The sequence below is a fragment of the Dysidea avara genome, chromosome 1 (assembly GCF_963678975.1).
Source record: "Dysidea avara chromosome 1, odDysAvar1.4, whole genome shotgun sequence".
Classification (NCBI taxonomy): Eukaryota; Metazoa; Porifera; class Demospongiae; order Dictyoceratida; family Dysideidae; genus Dysidea; species Dysidea avara.
The window spans coordinates 18744152-18761932 of record NC_089272.1 but is presented as its reverse complement, the minus strand read 5'-3'; the positions used below and the strand labels follow the sequence as shown (position 1 = coordinate 18761932).

Below are 17781 nucleotides of genomic sequence, written 5' to 3'. Positions count from 1 at the left end.
ATCAAGACACACGGTAGTGTGTCGTGCGGCCCAAGAAGCCGGCGCGTAACACCCGTGAGTATATTGACAGGAAGAAAGAAAACGCAATTTTCGCACCTCCGTAGCTCTGTGCTGCCTTGATGAAACAAGACGAGTTTTGCTGTGGACACTCCCTCCACCTTCAGCACTCCACATTACAAATTAGAGCGAAATCGCTTCAAGCGTTCCCGAGATATGCGACTTCAAAAATTGGCTTTGTTTCTTCGTTTTTTTTCTTATTTTTCTTCCTCTTTTCGCACACTTACAAAAACTGCTATAAAACGCGAATTCCATATCCGATCGCCTTGAAATTTGGCACACAAAAGGGGGGGGGGGGGGGGGGGGGGTATAAAGGCGCATCTCTGCACCAACTTTGGCTGGAATACGATAAGCCGGCAAAGAGTTATGAGCGATTATTCACGAAACATAACACCAATATGTTGTCACGCCTACAGGGTGAACCGCGTATGGGAAGAAGCTGAAAATCGGTGGGTGAATAGGTTAACTATTGAACCTCAAACTTTATGTGGTTTGAAAGAAATCAAGCTAAAAACCAGGAAGATACAACGAAAAAACCAACAGGGTGTAACAATTACTCAACCGAGATTAGCTAATAAAAAGCGACTGTTGCCACGCCTACCAGACAAACCGCTTGGGGTAATGCTTTGAAAATCGCTGTACAGATGGAGTTATCATCTTAGAAAGGCTCTTCAATGGTGTAGAAGAATCAGACTTAAAGCCACGGAGTTATAACACGAAATCCAACTTGGTGCAGCAAGTGCGAGATCGAGATACTCTAATAGAGCAGTCATCCTAATAGAGCAGTCACTCTAAAGAGAATTCAAGAGATCAGCTAGAAACAAGTAACCTGTATAGAGATCTGCTACAAACAAGTCACCCTGTAGAGAGATCAGCCACAAACAATTCACCCTGTAGAGAGATCAGATAGAAGAAGTTACCTTGTAGGGAATTCATGCAATATAGAAAGAGATAGTTCAGCTAGAAGAAATCACCTTGTAGAGTTCAGCTACAAAGAAACCACCATATAGGGAGTTCAGCTACAAACAAATCACCCTGTAGAGAGAGGAGCTAGAAGAAGTTACCCTGTAGAGAGTTCAGCTACAAAGAAACCATCATGTAGAGAATTCAGCTGCAAACAAATCACCTGTAGAGGATTCAGTTGCAAACAAATCACCTGTAGAGAGTTCAGCTACAAACAAATCTCCCTGTAGAGAGATCAGCTAGGAGAAGTTTCCTTGTAGAGAGTTCAGCTACAAACAAATCACCCTGTAGAAAGATCAGCTAGAAGAAGTGACCTTGTAGAGAGTTCAGTAACAAAGAAACCACGATGTAGAGAGTTCAGCTACAAACTAGTGACCTTGTGGAGACATCAGCTAGAAGAAGCTACCTTGTAGTGAGTTCAGCTACAAAGAAACCATTCTGTAAAGAGCTCAATTGCAAACAAATCACCTGTACAGAATTCCTCTACAAACAAATCACCCTGTAGAAAGATCAGCTAGAAGAAGTTACCTTGTAGAGAGTTCAGTTACAAAGAAACCACCATGTAGAAAATTCATTTACAAACTAGTGACCCTGTAGAGACATCAGCTAGAAGAAGTTACCTTGAAAAGAGTTCAGCTACAAAGAAACCATTCTGTAAAGAGCTCAGCTGCAAACAAATCACCTGTACAGAATTCAGCTACAAACAAATCACCCTGTAGAAAGATCAGCTATGAGAAGTTATCTGGTAGATATTTCAGCTACAACAAATCACCCTGTAGAGAGATCAGCTAGAAGAAGTTACCTTGTAGAGAGTTCAGCTACAAAGAAACCATCATGTGGAGAGTTCAGCAGCAAACAAATCACCTGTAGAAAGTTCAGCTACAAACCAATCTCCCTGTAGAGAGATCAGCTAGAAGAAGTTTCCTTGTAGAGAGTTCAGCCACAAACAAATCACCCTGTAGAAAGATCAGCTAGAAGAAGTTACCTTGTAGAGAGTTCAGCTACAAACTAGTGACCTTGTAGAGACATCAGCTAGAAGAAGTTACTTTGTATAGAGTTCAGCTACAAAGAAACCATTCTGTAAAGAGCTCAGCTGCAAACAAATCACCTATACAGAATTCAGCTACAAACAAATCACCCAGTAGAGAGATCAGCTATAAGAAGTTATCTTGTAGATAGTTCAGCTACAAACAAATTACCCTGTAGAGAGATCAATAGAAGAAGTTACCTTGCAGAGAGTTCAGCTACAAAGAAACCATCATGTAGAGAGATCAGCTACAAACAAATTACCCTGTAGAGAGATCAGCTAGAAGAAGCTACCTTGTAGAGAGTTCAGCTACAAAGAAACCATCATGTGGAGAGTTCAGCTGCAAACAAATCACCTGTAGAAAGTTCAGCTACAAACCAATCTCCCTGTAGAGAGATCAGCTAGAAGAAGTTTCCTTGTAGAGAGTTCAGCCACAAACAAATCGCCTTGTAGAAAGATCAGCTAGAAGAAGTTACCTTGTAGAGAGTTCAGTTACCAACTAGTGACCTTGTAGAGACATCAGCTAGAAGAAGTTACCTTGTAGAGAGTTCAGCTACAAAGAAACCATTCTGTAAAGAGCACAGCTGCAAACAAATCACTTGTACAGAATTCCGCTACAAACAAATCACTTGTACAGAATTCCGCTACAAACAAATCACCCTGTAGAAAGATCAGCTAGAAGAAGTTACCTTGTAGAGAGTTCAGCTACAAAGAAACCATTCTGTAAAGAGCTCAGCTGCAAACAAATCACCTATACAGAGTTCAGCTACAAAGACACCACCATGTAGGGAGTTCAGCTAAAAGAAGTTACCTTGTAGAGAGTTCAGCTACAAAGAAACCATCATGAAGAGTGTTCAGCTACAAACAAATCACCCTGTAGAGAGATCAGCTAGAAGAAGTCACCTTGTAGAGAGTTCAGCTTCAAAGAAACCATTCTGTAAAGAGCTCAGCTGCAAACAAATCACCTGTACAGAGTTCAGCTACAAAGAAACCACCATGTAGGGAGTTCAGCTAGAAGAAGTTACCTTGTAGAGAGTTCAGCTACAAAGAAACTATCATGAAGAGAGTTCAGCTACAAAGAAACTATCATGAAGAGAGTTCAGCTACAAACAAATCACCCTGTAGAGAGATCAGCTAGAAGAAGTCACCTTGTAGAGAGTTCAGCTACAAAGAAACCACCATATAGAGAGTTCAGCTGCAAACAAATCACCCTGTAAAAAAATCAGCTACAAACAAATCACCCTGTAGAAAGATCAGCTAGAAGAAGTCACCTTGTAGAGAGTTCAGCTACAAAGAAACCACCATGTAGGGAGTTCAGCTAGAAGAAGTTACCTTGTAGAGAGTTCAGCTACAAAGAAACCATCATGAAGAGAGTTCAGCTGCAAACAAATCTCCCTGTAGAGAGTTCAGTTAGAAGAAGTTACCTTGTAGAGAGTTCAACTACAAAGAAACCGTTCTGTACACAGCTGCAAGCAAATCACCTGTACAGAGTTCAGCTACAAAGAAACCACCATGTAGGGAGTTCAGCTAGAAGAAGATACCTTGTAGAGAGTTCAGCTACAAAGAAACCATCATGAAGAGAGTTCAGCTGCAAACAAATCTCCCTGTAGAGAGTTCAGTTAGAAGAAGTTACCTTGTAGATAGTTCAGCTACAAAGAAACCATTCTGTAAAGAGCACAGCTGCAAACAAATCACCTGTACAGAATTCCGCTACAAACAAATCACCCTGTAGAAAGATCAGCTAGAAGAAGTTACCTTGTAGAAGAGAGTTCAGTTACAAAGAAACCACCATGTAGAGAATTCAGCTACAAACTAGTGACCCTGTAGAGACATCAGCTAGAAGAAGTTACCTTGTAGAGAGTTCAGCTTCAAAGAAACCATTCTGTAAAGAGCTCAGCTGCAAACAAATCACCTATACAGAGTTCAGCTACAAAGAAACCACCATGTAGGGAGTTCAGCTAAAAGAAGTTACCTTGTAGAGAGTTCAGCTACAAAGAAACCATCATGAAGAGTGTTCAGCTACAAACAAATCACCCTGTAGAGAGATCAGCTAGAAGAAGTCACCTTGTAGAGAGTTCAGCTACAAAGAAACCACCATATAGAGAGTTCAGCTGCAAACAAATCACCCTGTAAAAAATCAGCTACAAACAAATCACCCTGTAGAAAGATCAGCTAGAAGAAGTCACCTTGTAGAGAGTTCAGCTACAAAGAAACCACCATGTAGGAAGTTCAGCTAGAAGAAGTTACCTTGTAGAGAGTTCAGCTGCAAAGAAACCATCATGAAGAGAGTTCAGCTGCAAACAAATCTCCCTGTAGAGAGTTCAGTTAGAAGAAGTTACCTTGTAGAGAGTTCAGCTACAAAGAAACCATTCTGTAAAGAGCTCAGCTGCAAACAAATCACCTGTACAGAATTCAGCTACAAACAAATCACCCTGTAGAGAGATCAGCTAGAAGAAATTACCTTGTAGAGAGTTCAGCTACAAAGAAACCACCATGTAGAGAGTTCTGCTGCAAAGAAATCACCCTGTAGAAAATTCTGCCACAAACAAATTGCCCTGTAGAAAGATCAGTTAGAAGAAGTTATCTTGTAGAGAGTTCAGCTACAAAGAAACCACCATGTAGAGAGTTCAGCTAGAAGAAATTACCTTGTAGAGAGTTCAGGTACAAAGAAACCATCATCTAGATAGTTCAGCTGCAAACAAATCACCTGTAGAGAGTTCAGCTGCAAACAAATCTCCCTGTAGAGAGATCAGTTAGAAGAAGTTACCTTGTAGAGAGCTCAGCTACAAAGAAACCATTCTGTAAAGAGCGCAGCAGCAAAGAAATTACCTCTTACAGAATTCAGCTACAAACAAATCACCCTGTAGAGAGAACAGCTAGAAGAAGTTACCTTGTTGATAGTTCAGCTACAAACAAATCACCCTGTAGAGAGAACAGCTAGAAGAAGTTACCTTGTTGATAGTTCAGCTACAAACAAATCATCCTGTAGAGAGATCAGCTAGAAGAATTTACCTTGAAGAGTGTTCAGTTACTAAGAAACCACCATGGAAAGTTCTGTAATAAATATATGTATTATATATATAATTTGTACATTTACTGATAAAATCAGAAATATTTAAGGTACATCTGCTTCATCTTTTCTTCTTCCTGTGGTAAAGAAAAAAGATAGGTTAAAAAAAGTCCCAAAGCCGGCCATAGGCCGGCTTTGGGGTTGGGGTATACAAATACAAAAAGAAGTGAAATCTAATCCAAAACAACCAAACTGTAAAAAAGTGTGCGGCCCTCAAAAAGGCTATGGTAAAAAAAGATGTGAAATCCAAGGTGGCGGCCAAGAAATGGCTGTGATGGTAGGTTAATGCTAAAAATTTTAATAGCGACAATTCAGGTGAATTTTGTGCCAATTGACCAAGCGGCACCAAAAATTCACCTGAATTGGCATTATTAAAATTTTTACCATTAACCTACCATCACAGCCATTTCTTGGCCGCCACCTTGGATTTCACATCTTTTTTTACCATAGCCTTTTTGAGGGCCGCACACTTTTTTTACAGTTTGGCTGTTTTGGATTAGATATGATTTACATGAATGACTGCTCTATTAGAGTATTTTGGTCTTGCATAAAAAATTTCATGTAAACTTTTTTCATACAAGTTTTGCATACGACAATTATATTACAGCAAAACTTATGGTCATTTATTTGGAATGTTACCATGCATACTGTATTTCTACATGTGTACTCAGTACATGTGATGTCTCTAGCAAAACAAGTCTTATTGTTTTTCTTTTTGCCACTTTAGATACAGTATTTGCATGCACTAAGTATTAATCTGGGGCAGAGTAATTTTTGACTATTGTAGGAGTACCATTGTATCACACAGGACTTTTCTACTTCCGATACTGTGCTTGTAAATCAATGTACTGTACCTATGATCCTTGTAGTGAATAGGAAAAATTCTTACAATTATGAAAGTAGCAGGTAAATTTGGTAACATAATGTCTCATTTTATTTATATAGACTAACTCTTTTCAATGTGTGCTAGCAACAAATGGATTTTCCACATTTGCCATATATCTCTATGCTGATGGATTAATTCAATGGACTAGTAGTGATGACCAGGGAGGTGTTGGTGGATTAAATGGAGACCGTCCAGCTAGAGCAGGATATGATGCTCGAGATGGTATCAATTACTTCACAATTCCTGGATCAGGCACAGCATCAATAATTAACATAACACAAACCAGTAATGTTGGTATTCCTGGTACCTGGATGTTTCAGTTACATAAATCAGGTATCATGAATGTAGAGTACTAAAACTCTATCAAGACTCATGGTAGTGAGTCATGTGGCCAAGAAAGCAAACAGTGTATTATGCTGTGTATGCTGGATTGCTGGTAATAAAAAATGCAACCACTACTGTGAGTTGTTTACTTGAAGCAATGGTTTTGCAATGCTTTACATAATTCATTATTATTATTATTTTTATTTTATTAAAGCTTTACAGCACAAGTGCTGAAGGTCTGTAGGACACCTGGTCCTACAGCCTGCTCAAAGACATTAGATACTAAGACATCAGCTACTTAAGGTGTGTTTGAAAAGTTTCATGTGATCTTTACCATTTTTAGCACCTCAGCTCATGATTGTATTGTATGACTAGGCTAGGAATTCCAGTATATTTAATAAAAATTCTTTGTAAATTTCCTAATACAAAATAACCCCTCATTTGTTGCTGCATCCACAGCATCCACTTCACGTGCTAAGCTTTAAGAGAATGTAATTTATTCTTAAAAAAGCTTCTGATAGGCATGCAAAGCAGTGATGTTTCATCATTTCTCTAAGAAATCAAAGGGCCTTCACAAAACAAAATATGTTTATGTGAAGCATACCTAAATATCCACTGAGCCTCAGTGAACCCGATTATTGGCTGGTTTTGTATTGCGATTGTTGAGACGCATGTGATAGAATTATGCAATTAAAGCAAGCTGTACAATGCATGTTCTACCTTCTCTGTTGAAAAAGTGCTGTGATATGAACAAGAACATATGAGTTATAAATCTTTAGCGATGTCCCATACAATTTATTTACAGTAAAACAGTATTATCGAACACAAATATGTTTTTTATGAAAATACTTTTGTTCTAGTACAAAATCATTGTGAGTGAAGATATGTTCACCTTTTTGATATTACTGACTCATGCGATAAACGTGAATTGACTGTGCTGATATAAAATCTTACAAGAATACAGTTGTGTATAAAATCACTATCCTAAAACAAAAAAGTTTTAAAAACTAGTACAATTAGAAATTAGTTGAAAAACAAAGTAGGGATGTGGAGTAGTGAAACAAGATAATATGAATAATGGAAGCTATTACAACACAACTATGTTGGAATATCCCTACTTCAGCATTGAACAGGTGGTGGTAACATGTCTTTATAGAGATTTCCTAACTTATGTCTATGTTGTATTAGCTTCCATCATTTATATCTCTTGTTTCACTACTTTTTATCGCTAGAACCATACTTCATTTTTTTTAAACTTAATAATTTTAATTGTACTAGTTTAAATTGTATGCATGGGTTATTGGGTAGCCTCCTGAATAATCCTCTTTGTGCTGAGTAAAACTCAGGTACACCTGTAAGAAACCACTCATAGTTAAGAGAGTCAGTTAGCTCTTGTAAAGTTTTCCTTGATCTAAAACTAAAAGTAAAAAGTGTACAGTACAAAGATAACTAAGAGTAGGTTAAAGCAACAAAATTTTCATTATTTTAGCCATGTTACCAAATAGTTAACACACTGATCTCTGTGGCATACCCCAAGGTAGTTTTTGTACATGACACCATGCATGCACCCTTAGCCAGCATGGTACATCACATAAAGATTCTGAAACTATTAACAAGTTATATTTAATGCTTGATAGCTGATCTGATGTCACTACATTTAGATCATAATGTAGCGTAAGCCGCCAATTATCAGCCGGTATGTATTATTGTCATTTTCTGTTCCAATTACTGACAGCAATAAAATCCGATGTTTTACAGAGTGAATTACCTTGTGCATGGTTTATTGTGTACTGTTAGTGCTGTTAGCTATATAGCTCCAAATCATCTGTATTAGCTGCCTGAGGTTATTACTGTAATAGTAAGAGTACAGTGCTGCCAGTTAATTTGTTTAGTACTAGCTATAACACTGGTTTCTTTCGAGCTAAGTCATGTGTGAGACCAAGAAAAGCTGAGAAGACCAAGAAACGTAGCTCCTCAGCCTTGCCTAGTTTAGAATCCCCCAGAAAATGTCTCAAATTGTTGAACAAGAATATGGAACAAGCTATGGATGCTGTTAGAAATTGGTGCGGTGTAAGAAGGGCAGTAGAGGAGCACAAATGATCCAGAACAACATTGCAAGATAGAATTAAGGGGAGAGATGTTCATGGAACTAAGCCAGACCCATCACCATAATCATTTAAATAAAGAAGAAGAATCTGATCTGGAAACGTTTATTGAAATAGTTTCAGATATTGGCTTTGGAAAACAAGAAAACAAATTAAGGGTCTGGTGGAGAAATCTGCAACTGAGAAAGGGGTGTTAAAGAAAAATAAGATCAGTGATGGTTGGTTTAAGAGATTTTTTGGAGTGACAGCTTTAGCTTCATCTCCGAAAAGGTGATCGTACTGCTATTGTTCATAATAGATGCAATGGAGGAGAGAGAAACACCAGAAAATTATTTCAATCTATTGAAGAATATCCTAAAAGAAAACAATTTGATGCGTAAGCCCAGTCAAATCTATAATGTTGATGAATCTGGAATACCACTTGATCATCAGTCCCCACATGTCTTAACAAAGAAAGGTAAAAAGAAACTAAGACTTCAAAAGAATCCAAGAAAGGTAATCACCAATAAAGTGTTTTCAAAAGCAGGTTATTTCTCCTGCGAGCATAATTAGTAGTTTTTGTGTGTGTGGAATATACCCATTCATCAGAATCCTGGCAATTCTAGCAATAACGATAGATGATAGATCTTCAAAGGCCCAAGGAAGCCATCATTGTAAGCAAGAATACAATGGGAATTCTGAAACTGCAACAACCTTCAAAGTCGAAGAGACATTAAGAATACCTTCATAGGCGGTATACAAGAGGTTTTAATTTACACTGTACATGATTCAAAATATATTTTCCTGGCTTCAAATTAACCACGAGGTTAACCACTCTGAGGCGGATCTTATTATCTATTCCACTGAAGCGAGCCTGTTTGATTTTTCCCAGATGCTAGTCCTCCTAATGCTGTTACAGTTAGTGTCCTGATAACAGCAAGTTTGAAAATTCTGAAAAACAATGAGGAGAGGCTAGTGCGAACACTACTGCTTCTCACATTGCTAGTATATACTCCAAGTCAGGAAAATGCTATCGGAAGTCTGACTCCAACTACTCCTTCAGAGCATTCTGCAAATGACAGAGGCAATGTTAAAGCACAAGTTAAGCATCCTAATATGTCAAATGCCTTGTTCAGTATGTGCCAGCTCCGCCAGAGAAGAAAGCATCACAAACCAGAGTTACTGGATTCTGAGTACTCAGAAGTGTAGAAGGAATTGCCATTTTGAAAGAGGAAAAGAAACAGAAAGAAAAAGAAGAGAAAGATAAGTGAAAACAAGAGCGATTAAACAAAGAAGGCAAAAGGAAGAATGGGCTAAAAATGTGCATAAGAAAAGAATAAAGTGCCACTGCAAAGAAAACTAGCAGACATAACAACAGACCTCCTACTGATAATGTGTCAACTGCTGTAGCTACTGTTAGCATGCCAGAGGAAACAAATGATGATAATACAAGTGAGTATGAATGTAGTGAATGTCTGGGAAGTTATCGGCAAGATGTAGAAGAGAATGATGGTGCTGAGTTGGTACGATGTGGCTATGGCTAATGGTTACATGAAGATGTTCTAAATGTGTTTTGTAATGTTATTGTTTTGGTAGAAACTTGTGAAATGCAATTTTTCTTGTTGTAGCATGAATTTTTATTGATTAATGTCTTTGCTGTAACCTAAACTAATTGCTGCCTCAAATGTGTGGGCTAGGTGTAGACATAATATCATTGGTGATAAAAATTGTGTATTTGTAACATGGGATTTAATGTATGAGTGACGATAATTGATCTATGGTGGATGTATTTGATGATAATATGTACGCTCCCACGATAATTGGCATTCCACCGCTTCAAATGTTTAGAACTTATTAAATATTCAAGGTGTGAGTTAGATTTTTTTGTAGGACAACTTGAACTACAGTATTATGACACGAATGGATGAAGACCGGCAGTTCATAGCTCTATAATTACCATGTAGGCAGATGCTCTCGTGCAAAAGTTCAATTGATAATTGGCAGTTTACGCTATGTGAAAGTTATGTCCTACAGCCACATCAAGCATGTTAACTTCAATTTATAGTGATGCATTAAATTACATTATGCATATTCTTTTCAGATTTTTATGCTACAGTCAGTGTAGTACCATCTGGTCCTATACAAGGAGCTATGGTAGGTAGTCCTGAAGATATCCAGTGTACAGTGAGTACAGTTGGTGGAGTGGAGTTGAGTTCAGTAATGATAAGTTGGCTGGGACCTGGAGGAGACAATATTACAAATGATAGTAGAGTGACGATCAGCCCAACCAGTGGTAGTGGTAACAATTACACCAGTAGTCTCCAGTTTATGTACCTGATGGAGGGAGATGAAGGGATATATACATGCATGGTGGCGTTTCAGCAACCAGAGACATTGCTTGAAGAGGAAGTGAACATAAGCAAGATTGCTGGTAAGTCATGATATACTTTTACTGGAAAGTTCTCGTGGATGTGTCATGTATATGTAATGGAACTTATGTTATCTGGATTACAATTAAATAAAAAAGTTAAAACACATTAATAATGTTTGAGCCAGAGGTGCATACACACCTTTCACTTACTAGCTGTTGGTGATTTCTTGAGTTTGTTATCTAAAATGTCATGTGAGCAAATATTTCATGTTGAAAGCAGTCGGTACGGTATGATAATGTTGTGTGAGCATTGAATTGCAATTCTGCACAACTTCCCTTGTTTACGATGGTTTCTTTGTGCCAGTTTGAAATATAATAATAGTGAGTTTCTGAAAATATATGGAATTACTTTCCCAATGGGATCTACATGCACTTGCAACCACAAAGTTGCAAAGCTGACATCAGTGAGTAACAAGATAGATTGATTTCAAATTGATTGATAGCATTGAATGTATGAAACCGAATGTGATGATGATATTGTTTTGCAAATCATTATTGTTTGCAGTCCTTGTGAGTGCTGCTGTAGAGAAGAGAGTATGCAGTTGAGCAGTAGAGGATCATTCTTTACCATTCAATTTTAAAATTATTAACTGTGATGGACTGCTGCACTGAAAAACCCAACATTTTGTCTGCTTGTTGTCATGTTAGGCATACCCAATGGCTTTAGTTTTTTAATGGTGTGTTGATCAGGACAGGCCTTCCTTTCTATCAGAGTGATATCCAGTTAGAGATGTTGAGGAGGTTTACACCACTAATTGTATCCTCTTAAGGACCATAAATAGTTCATTGTGCAAAAAAAGCAATAGTAACAACACTGAAAACACTTAGTTAGTCATAAAAAGAAATTTTTACATTCTGTTCCAATAGCCATAACTTGAGCATCACTCTATATATATATATATATATATCTAATCCAAAACAGCCAAGCTGTAAAAAAAGAGTGCGGCCCTGAGAAAGGCTATGGTGAAAAAAGATGTGAAATCCAAGGTGGCGGCCAAGAAATGGCTGTGATGGTAGGTTAATGGTAAAAATTTTAATAACAACACTTCAGGTGAATTTGGTACCGCTGGTCTTGGCACAAAATTCACCTGAATTGTCGTTATTAAAATTTTTACCATTAACCTACCATCACAGCCATTTCTTGGCCGCCACCTTGGATTTCACATCTTTTTTCATCATAGCCTTTCTCAGGGCCGCACTCTTTTTTTACAGCTTGGCTGTTTTGGATTAGATTTCACTTCTTTTTGTATTTGTATACCCCAAAGCCAGCCTATGGCTGGCTTTAGCCCTTTTTAACCTATCATTTTTTTCTTTACCACAGGAAGAAGAAAAGATGAAGCAGGGTAATTTCTTTGTAGCTGAACTGTCTACAAGGTGATCCTTCTAGCTGATCTCTCTACCGGATGACTTGTTTGTAGCTGAACTCTCTACAGGGTGATTTGTTTGTAGCTGAACTCTCTACAAGGTAACTTCTTCTAGCTGATCTTTCTTGGGTGATTTGTTTGTAGCTGAATTCTCTACAGGGCGATTTGTTTGCAGCTGAACTCTCTACATGGTAGTTTCTTTGTAGCTGAACTCTCTACAATGTAACTTCTTCTAGCTGAACTCTCTACAGGGTGTCTTGTTTCTGGCTGATCTCTCTACAGGGTGACTTGTTTCTAGCTGAACTCTCTACAGGTGATTTGTTTGCAGCTGAACTCTCTTACATGGTGGTTTCTTTGTAGCTGAACTCTCTACAAGGTGACTTCTTCTAGCTGATCTCTCTACAGGATGATTTGTTTCTAACTGAACTCTCTACAGGGTGATCTGTTCATAGTGGAACTTTCTACTGGGTGATTTGTTTGCAGCTGAACTCTCTACATGACGGTTTGTTTGTAGCTGAACTCTCTATTAGGTGCCTTCTTCCGGCTGATCTCAATACAGGGTGACTTGTTTGTTGCTGAATTCCCTACAGAATAACTTGCAATGTATTATAATTGAGTAAATTATAAACGCAGCTGAATGCTTTATTAGGGTGACTGTTCTATTAGAGTATCTCGATCTCGCATTTGCTACACGTAGTTGCCTTTCGAATCATAACTCAGTGGTTTGTAATCCGATTTTTCTGTACTACTGCAGGGACTTTCTATGATGATTATTCTAGCTACATACTGATTTTCAGCTCATTGGTCTAAGCGGTTTGCCTGATAGACACGAAAACTAATAGTTTTTTATTCATAAAAATCGATCGCGTAATTTTGACACAGGTTGGGTTTTGTGTCATATCTCCATGGTCTTTACCCCGATTCTTTTCAAACTACAAAAAGGCACTCCTACGATGGTTGCCCCATCTACATATTAGTTTTCAACTGATTCCTCCAAGGGGTTTACCCTGTAGGCGTGACAGACCTTCGACCTTATTTTACGCAAATAATCGGTCATAACTCCATGAATGTTCATCGGATTCCTACCAAAGTTGGTACGGAGATCCGCCTTAATTAGCCCTTTAAGTGTGCCAACTTTCAGCCCAATCCGAGTACGCATTCATGTGTTATGGCGAAGTTTGCGAAGTGTGCGAAATGAAAATGAAGAAAAAAAAAAAAACGAAGAAATTCAAACGAAATGTTGTTCGGAGTGATTTTCTTCAAATTTGGTATGTAGACTCCCCTAACTGGGCGGTACGTCTCTAGCAAATTTGGTTCCAATCGGATTAGGTATCACAGAGCTACATAGGTGTGAAAATTGCGTTTTCTTTCATCCTGTTAATATACTCACGGTGTGGCGCGCCGACTTCTTGGGCCGCACGACACACTACCGTGTGTCTTGATATTTAGACTCTATTTAGGCTGTTTTGGGTGGGTAATAAATATACTCCATGCCTTCAAGCACAATATAACATATGCTCAAAATCGGGTTTGTCCAATCGCTATGCGTTGTTCACGTGCAGTGATTTAACGAGCGAGATTATTTAGTCACGTGAGGATGCATGGTTGCCATGGCGCTATTATTATCGTAAGAAAACCAGCCGCTTTAGCCGAGCCTACAGCAGAAACAGCCGTGGATGAGGTAAGTAGTCTGAGTGTAATGTGAAATGGAGTCTGAAGCAGTTATACGGGCCAATCAGATGCGTATATCAAATGTACAAGTGATATACTGATTCTATTGGCTAGTTTGCTGTAGTATATCAAAAATATACCACAAGCTGCTATTGGAGCTTTTGTACAGGACACGATATTGATGTTGTATTGATAATAGTTATACGGGCACAATGTGAAGTCTATGAAATTTATAAACCTTCAGGCTCTTAGTAACACCCTCGCTTCGCTTGTGCGCTACAGCCTGGTTTATAAATTTCATAGACTCCACATTGTGCCTGTATAACTATTATCAATACAACATGAATATCGTGTCCTTTACAAAAGCTCCAATAGCAGCTTGTGGTATATTTTTGATATACTACAGCAAACTAGCAAATAGAATCAGTATATCACTTGTACATTTGATATACGCATCTGATTGGCAAATTTTTTTTGATAGAGTTTGGTTATTTTACCAGTTAGGCATGTCCAACTTGACAACTAGTGGCACCATAGTAACCAATACCTGTTACCTAGCAACAACATTGTCACCTAGCAACCGTTGCTAGGAAACCACTACTAATTCTGAAAATGATTTTGGAACCATAGCAACGGTTGCTAAGCAACCACCAAAAGGCATATAAATAGGTCAGGTTTAAATTTTGTTGCCTAGAAATAGTTGCTATGGATTCTTGTACCAATTTTCAAGTATGTTGCAGGCTGCAACACATGTGCATACTCCCTTGAGCATGCTAATCACAAGGAATTACTTACCAGTACTAATAATGGTGTAAAAACATTAGAAATTGTTGTTACTGCTTCCAAGTGGTAGACGAGATGTTGTATTAACATATTATACTACAGATATCATGGTATTCGAAATATATACCAAAAGATATACATATTTAGGAAAGGGTGCTATAGTGCGAGGCTTTGCCTCACACTATAACATCTTTTCTAAGTTTGTATATCTTTTGGTATATATTTTGAATACCATGATATCTGTAGTATAACATATATATGTAATATATAAACCACGGCTACGAAGTGAATGGTGCTTATATACACATTGACTCTGACGTCAGAGGAAGTTTACTGTTGATAAACCCTGAGGTAAACACTGAAGTAAGCTATAGTTCATATAAGGCCACACTTATTTTGAAAAGTTGTTACTCTTGTTTATTTTACATCAAAATTGGTTGGTCAGTAGGCAAAAAAACAAAAACAGCTAATTTTTGATGCAGTATGCACAGGTTCATTAGTCATAATTAAAAAAGTAAAGAAACTAATAGAAGGAAATTAGAAAATTTAAATTGGGTTAGGGATCAGAGAATAAAAAGTAGTGAAACAAGATACCTGCAGATATACTAATAGACAATCCCTAATTCAATCTTTGATCAACTTAAAATTTCTAATTTCCTCCTACTTGTAATTAGTATACACACTAGAGATTAATTGCTTCAAATTTAAAAGGGGAGTGTTGTATTAAATTACTTTCAGTAAATTCAGTGAGACAGATTAACTGTATAATTTTAGTTGTCATACAATAATAGTTACAATGAAACCTGTCTAAAATCATAATTAAACCACCTGCATTGACTGGACATTTAAAAATTTAATAATGTGTAATTTGTGTAAAAAACTGACCTGCCTAATACAGCAACCTGCAGGAAGCTTTAGTACAAATGCAACCGTGATAGACTTGTAAAAACTTGCTGCGTGTATTTGAATGCCAATTGTTTTATCCACATGTGTACATGAGATTTGCAAAACCACCCATATAACTGTTATGTGCTATGTACTCTCCCTATCAAATATAGTACCCACTCCTGACACTGTGAATGTAACTGCTCCCAATATTCAGATAGTTGGTCAGTCACTAACACTGGAGTGTAGTGTGACTACTGTGAGAGGTATCACCAGCAGAGTGGATATTGTGTGGAAGACTGGTGCATTAGAAATAGAAACTGTTGAGGATATAAATTCAACTGTTTTGAACTATAATTCAGAATTGTATCAAACATCTTTACTAATTCCACAATTGAGCACAACTGATGATGGTAGAGTGTACCAGTGTGAGGTAGTGATCGACACTAGTCCACCAGTTATGGCTACTGGTAGTGTCACACTGGATGTTACAGTTCCTACTCCTACAGTCAATATAACACCATCTGGTCCTATACAAGGAGCTACGGTAGGTAGTCCTCAAGATATCCAGTGTACAGTGAGTACAGTTAGTGGAGTAGAGTTGAGTTCAGTAATGATAATTTGGATGGGACCTGGAGGAGATGCTATTACAAATGATAGTAGAGTGATCATCAGCCCAACCAGTGGTAGTGGTAACAATTACACTAGTAGTCTCCAGTTTATGTACCTGATGGAGGGAGATGAGGGTACATATGAGTGTAATGTGATGATACTGGAAACAAATGGATCAGATACAGTACAAATCAGCAGTGTTGCTGGTAAGCTTTTAAAGAATACCCATGGATGTTTGTGGATGTATTATTTAACAAATGTTCTTCATATAATTTGGATATACATTACCACAAGTGATAAAGCATATTTGTGTAAAGTTGGTACAATAATTTATACATCTGTTAGAAACCAGCACTAAAATAGTGATTTTGAGAGATTTAAAGTTATTAATTTAGCAATAAAAAAGTAGTAAACAAGAGATTCTGATGATGGTATATAACAATAGTATTTATGTGGATACTTTAATTTGGTATGTTACTACAGTAAATTTGTTCATTACCAAAGTAAGGATTTTCCCACATACATAGCTAGACTATGTTACAATATCATCTCTTGTTTCACTTTTATCACCTGGATTCCTACTTCCCTCCTAAAGTTATGCATTAGTTTGTTTGCTTTTTGCCTGGACATATTATGCAGTACATCTGTGACTGTTCTATTAAAATATTGTACATGGCTGTTGTATTAGGGTGACTATCTTAATCTTTCTGCTGATCTCGAGTAAGCCACTGGTAGAAGTATCCAACATGATCGGTACATGCCATAAGTAGCATAGTCACCATGTCTTGTTTTTCGCAGCGAAATTGATTGTTATAGTAGACCAATAAAGAGTGCAGTCACTGCGCCATGCAGCTATATCATTAAAAGGTGTAGTTGACATATTCTGTTTTCTTGGGTAAACCAACCATTTTAAGTACAACTATCTATTCCCTCTTACAGTAGAGTGCTTCAAATAATTTTGTCTTGTCTATGTACGCTTCTGAACTGAAAGCATCAACATGGAAAATTAACACCTTTATGTATGAAGAAGATGAGAACCAGTATGATTGAAGATGAAAGGTAAAGGAAAGACACAGAGGACAGTCACTCATTAAAACCTCTGAAAGGGACATGCCACTAGTGAGTTTGTTATTGTATCAAAACAATGGTGGTCATAAAATGCACTATTTATAATAATCCTTTTCCAGTGTTCTCAACAACGGGCCCGCATGTGATATTGTTATAGACACTCTTATGCTTAACGCGCTAGTCAGCACTCATAACATAGTGTCCTGGATTAGATGTTCCACCAGTTTTTCTTTACTGAGGACAGCTGTAACCTGTTTGTGTGGAGCCAGGTGATTGTGACAGCCCAGTGACTATTGGATCACTTGACCTTGCAGTATCTGAGGGTCAGGTGCTTCCATCACATGTACTTTGAATTGTTGTTTCTTGTTTTTTTCATTTACTTGTTATATTTTTAGGTCATAAACATTTGCTAATTATATTTTTAGATTGCAAGAAAATAAAACTTATAACGTAGCTCTTGGCACACACTTCACTTTTAATTAATCTGGGTCACATCCGGGTCAAATCTGGCCGGATTGCTATCTGGGTTAGCAGCAGTGACCTGGTTTCAATGCTG

The 17781-nt window shown here is 37.7% G+C and overlaps 1 protein-coding gene across 1 annotated transcript in view; it reads left to right on the top strand.

The window, feature by feature from the left end:
- LOC136265153 (von Willebrand factor-like) overlaps positions 1-17781 on the top strand; it is a 62588-nt gene that overhangs the window by 17310 nt on the left and 27497 nt on the right. Inside the window, exons 6-10 of the mRNA XM_066060002.1 lie at positions 6063-6336; positions 8731-8889; positions 9304-9546; positions 10513-10590; positions 15719-16015. Of these exons, the coding sequence (XP_065916074.1) occupies positions 6063-6336; positions 8731-8889; positions 9304-9546; positions 10513-10590; positions 15719-16015 (1051 nt within the window). The remainder of the gene's footprint in view (positions 1-6062; positions 6337-8730; positions 8890-9303; positions 9547-10512; positions 10591-15718; positions 16016-17781) is intronic.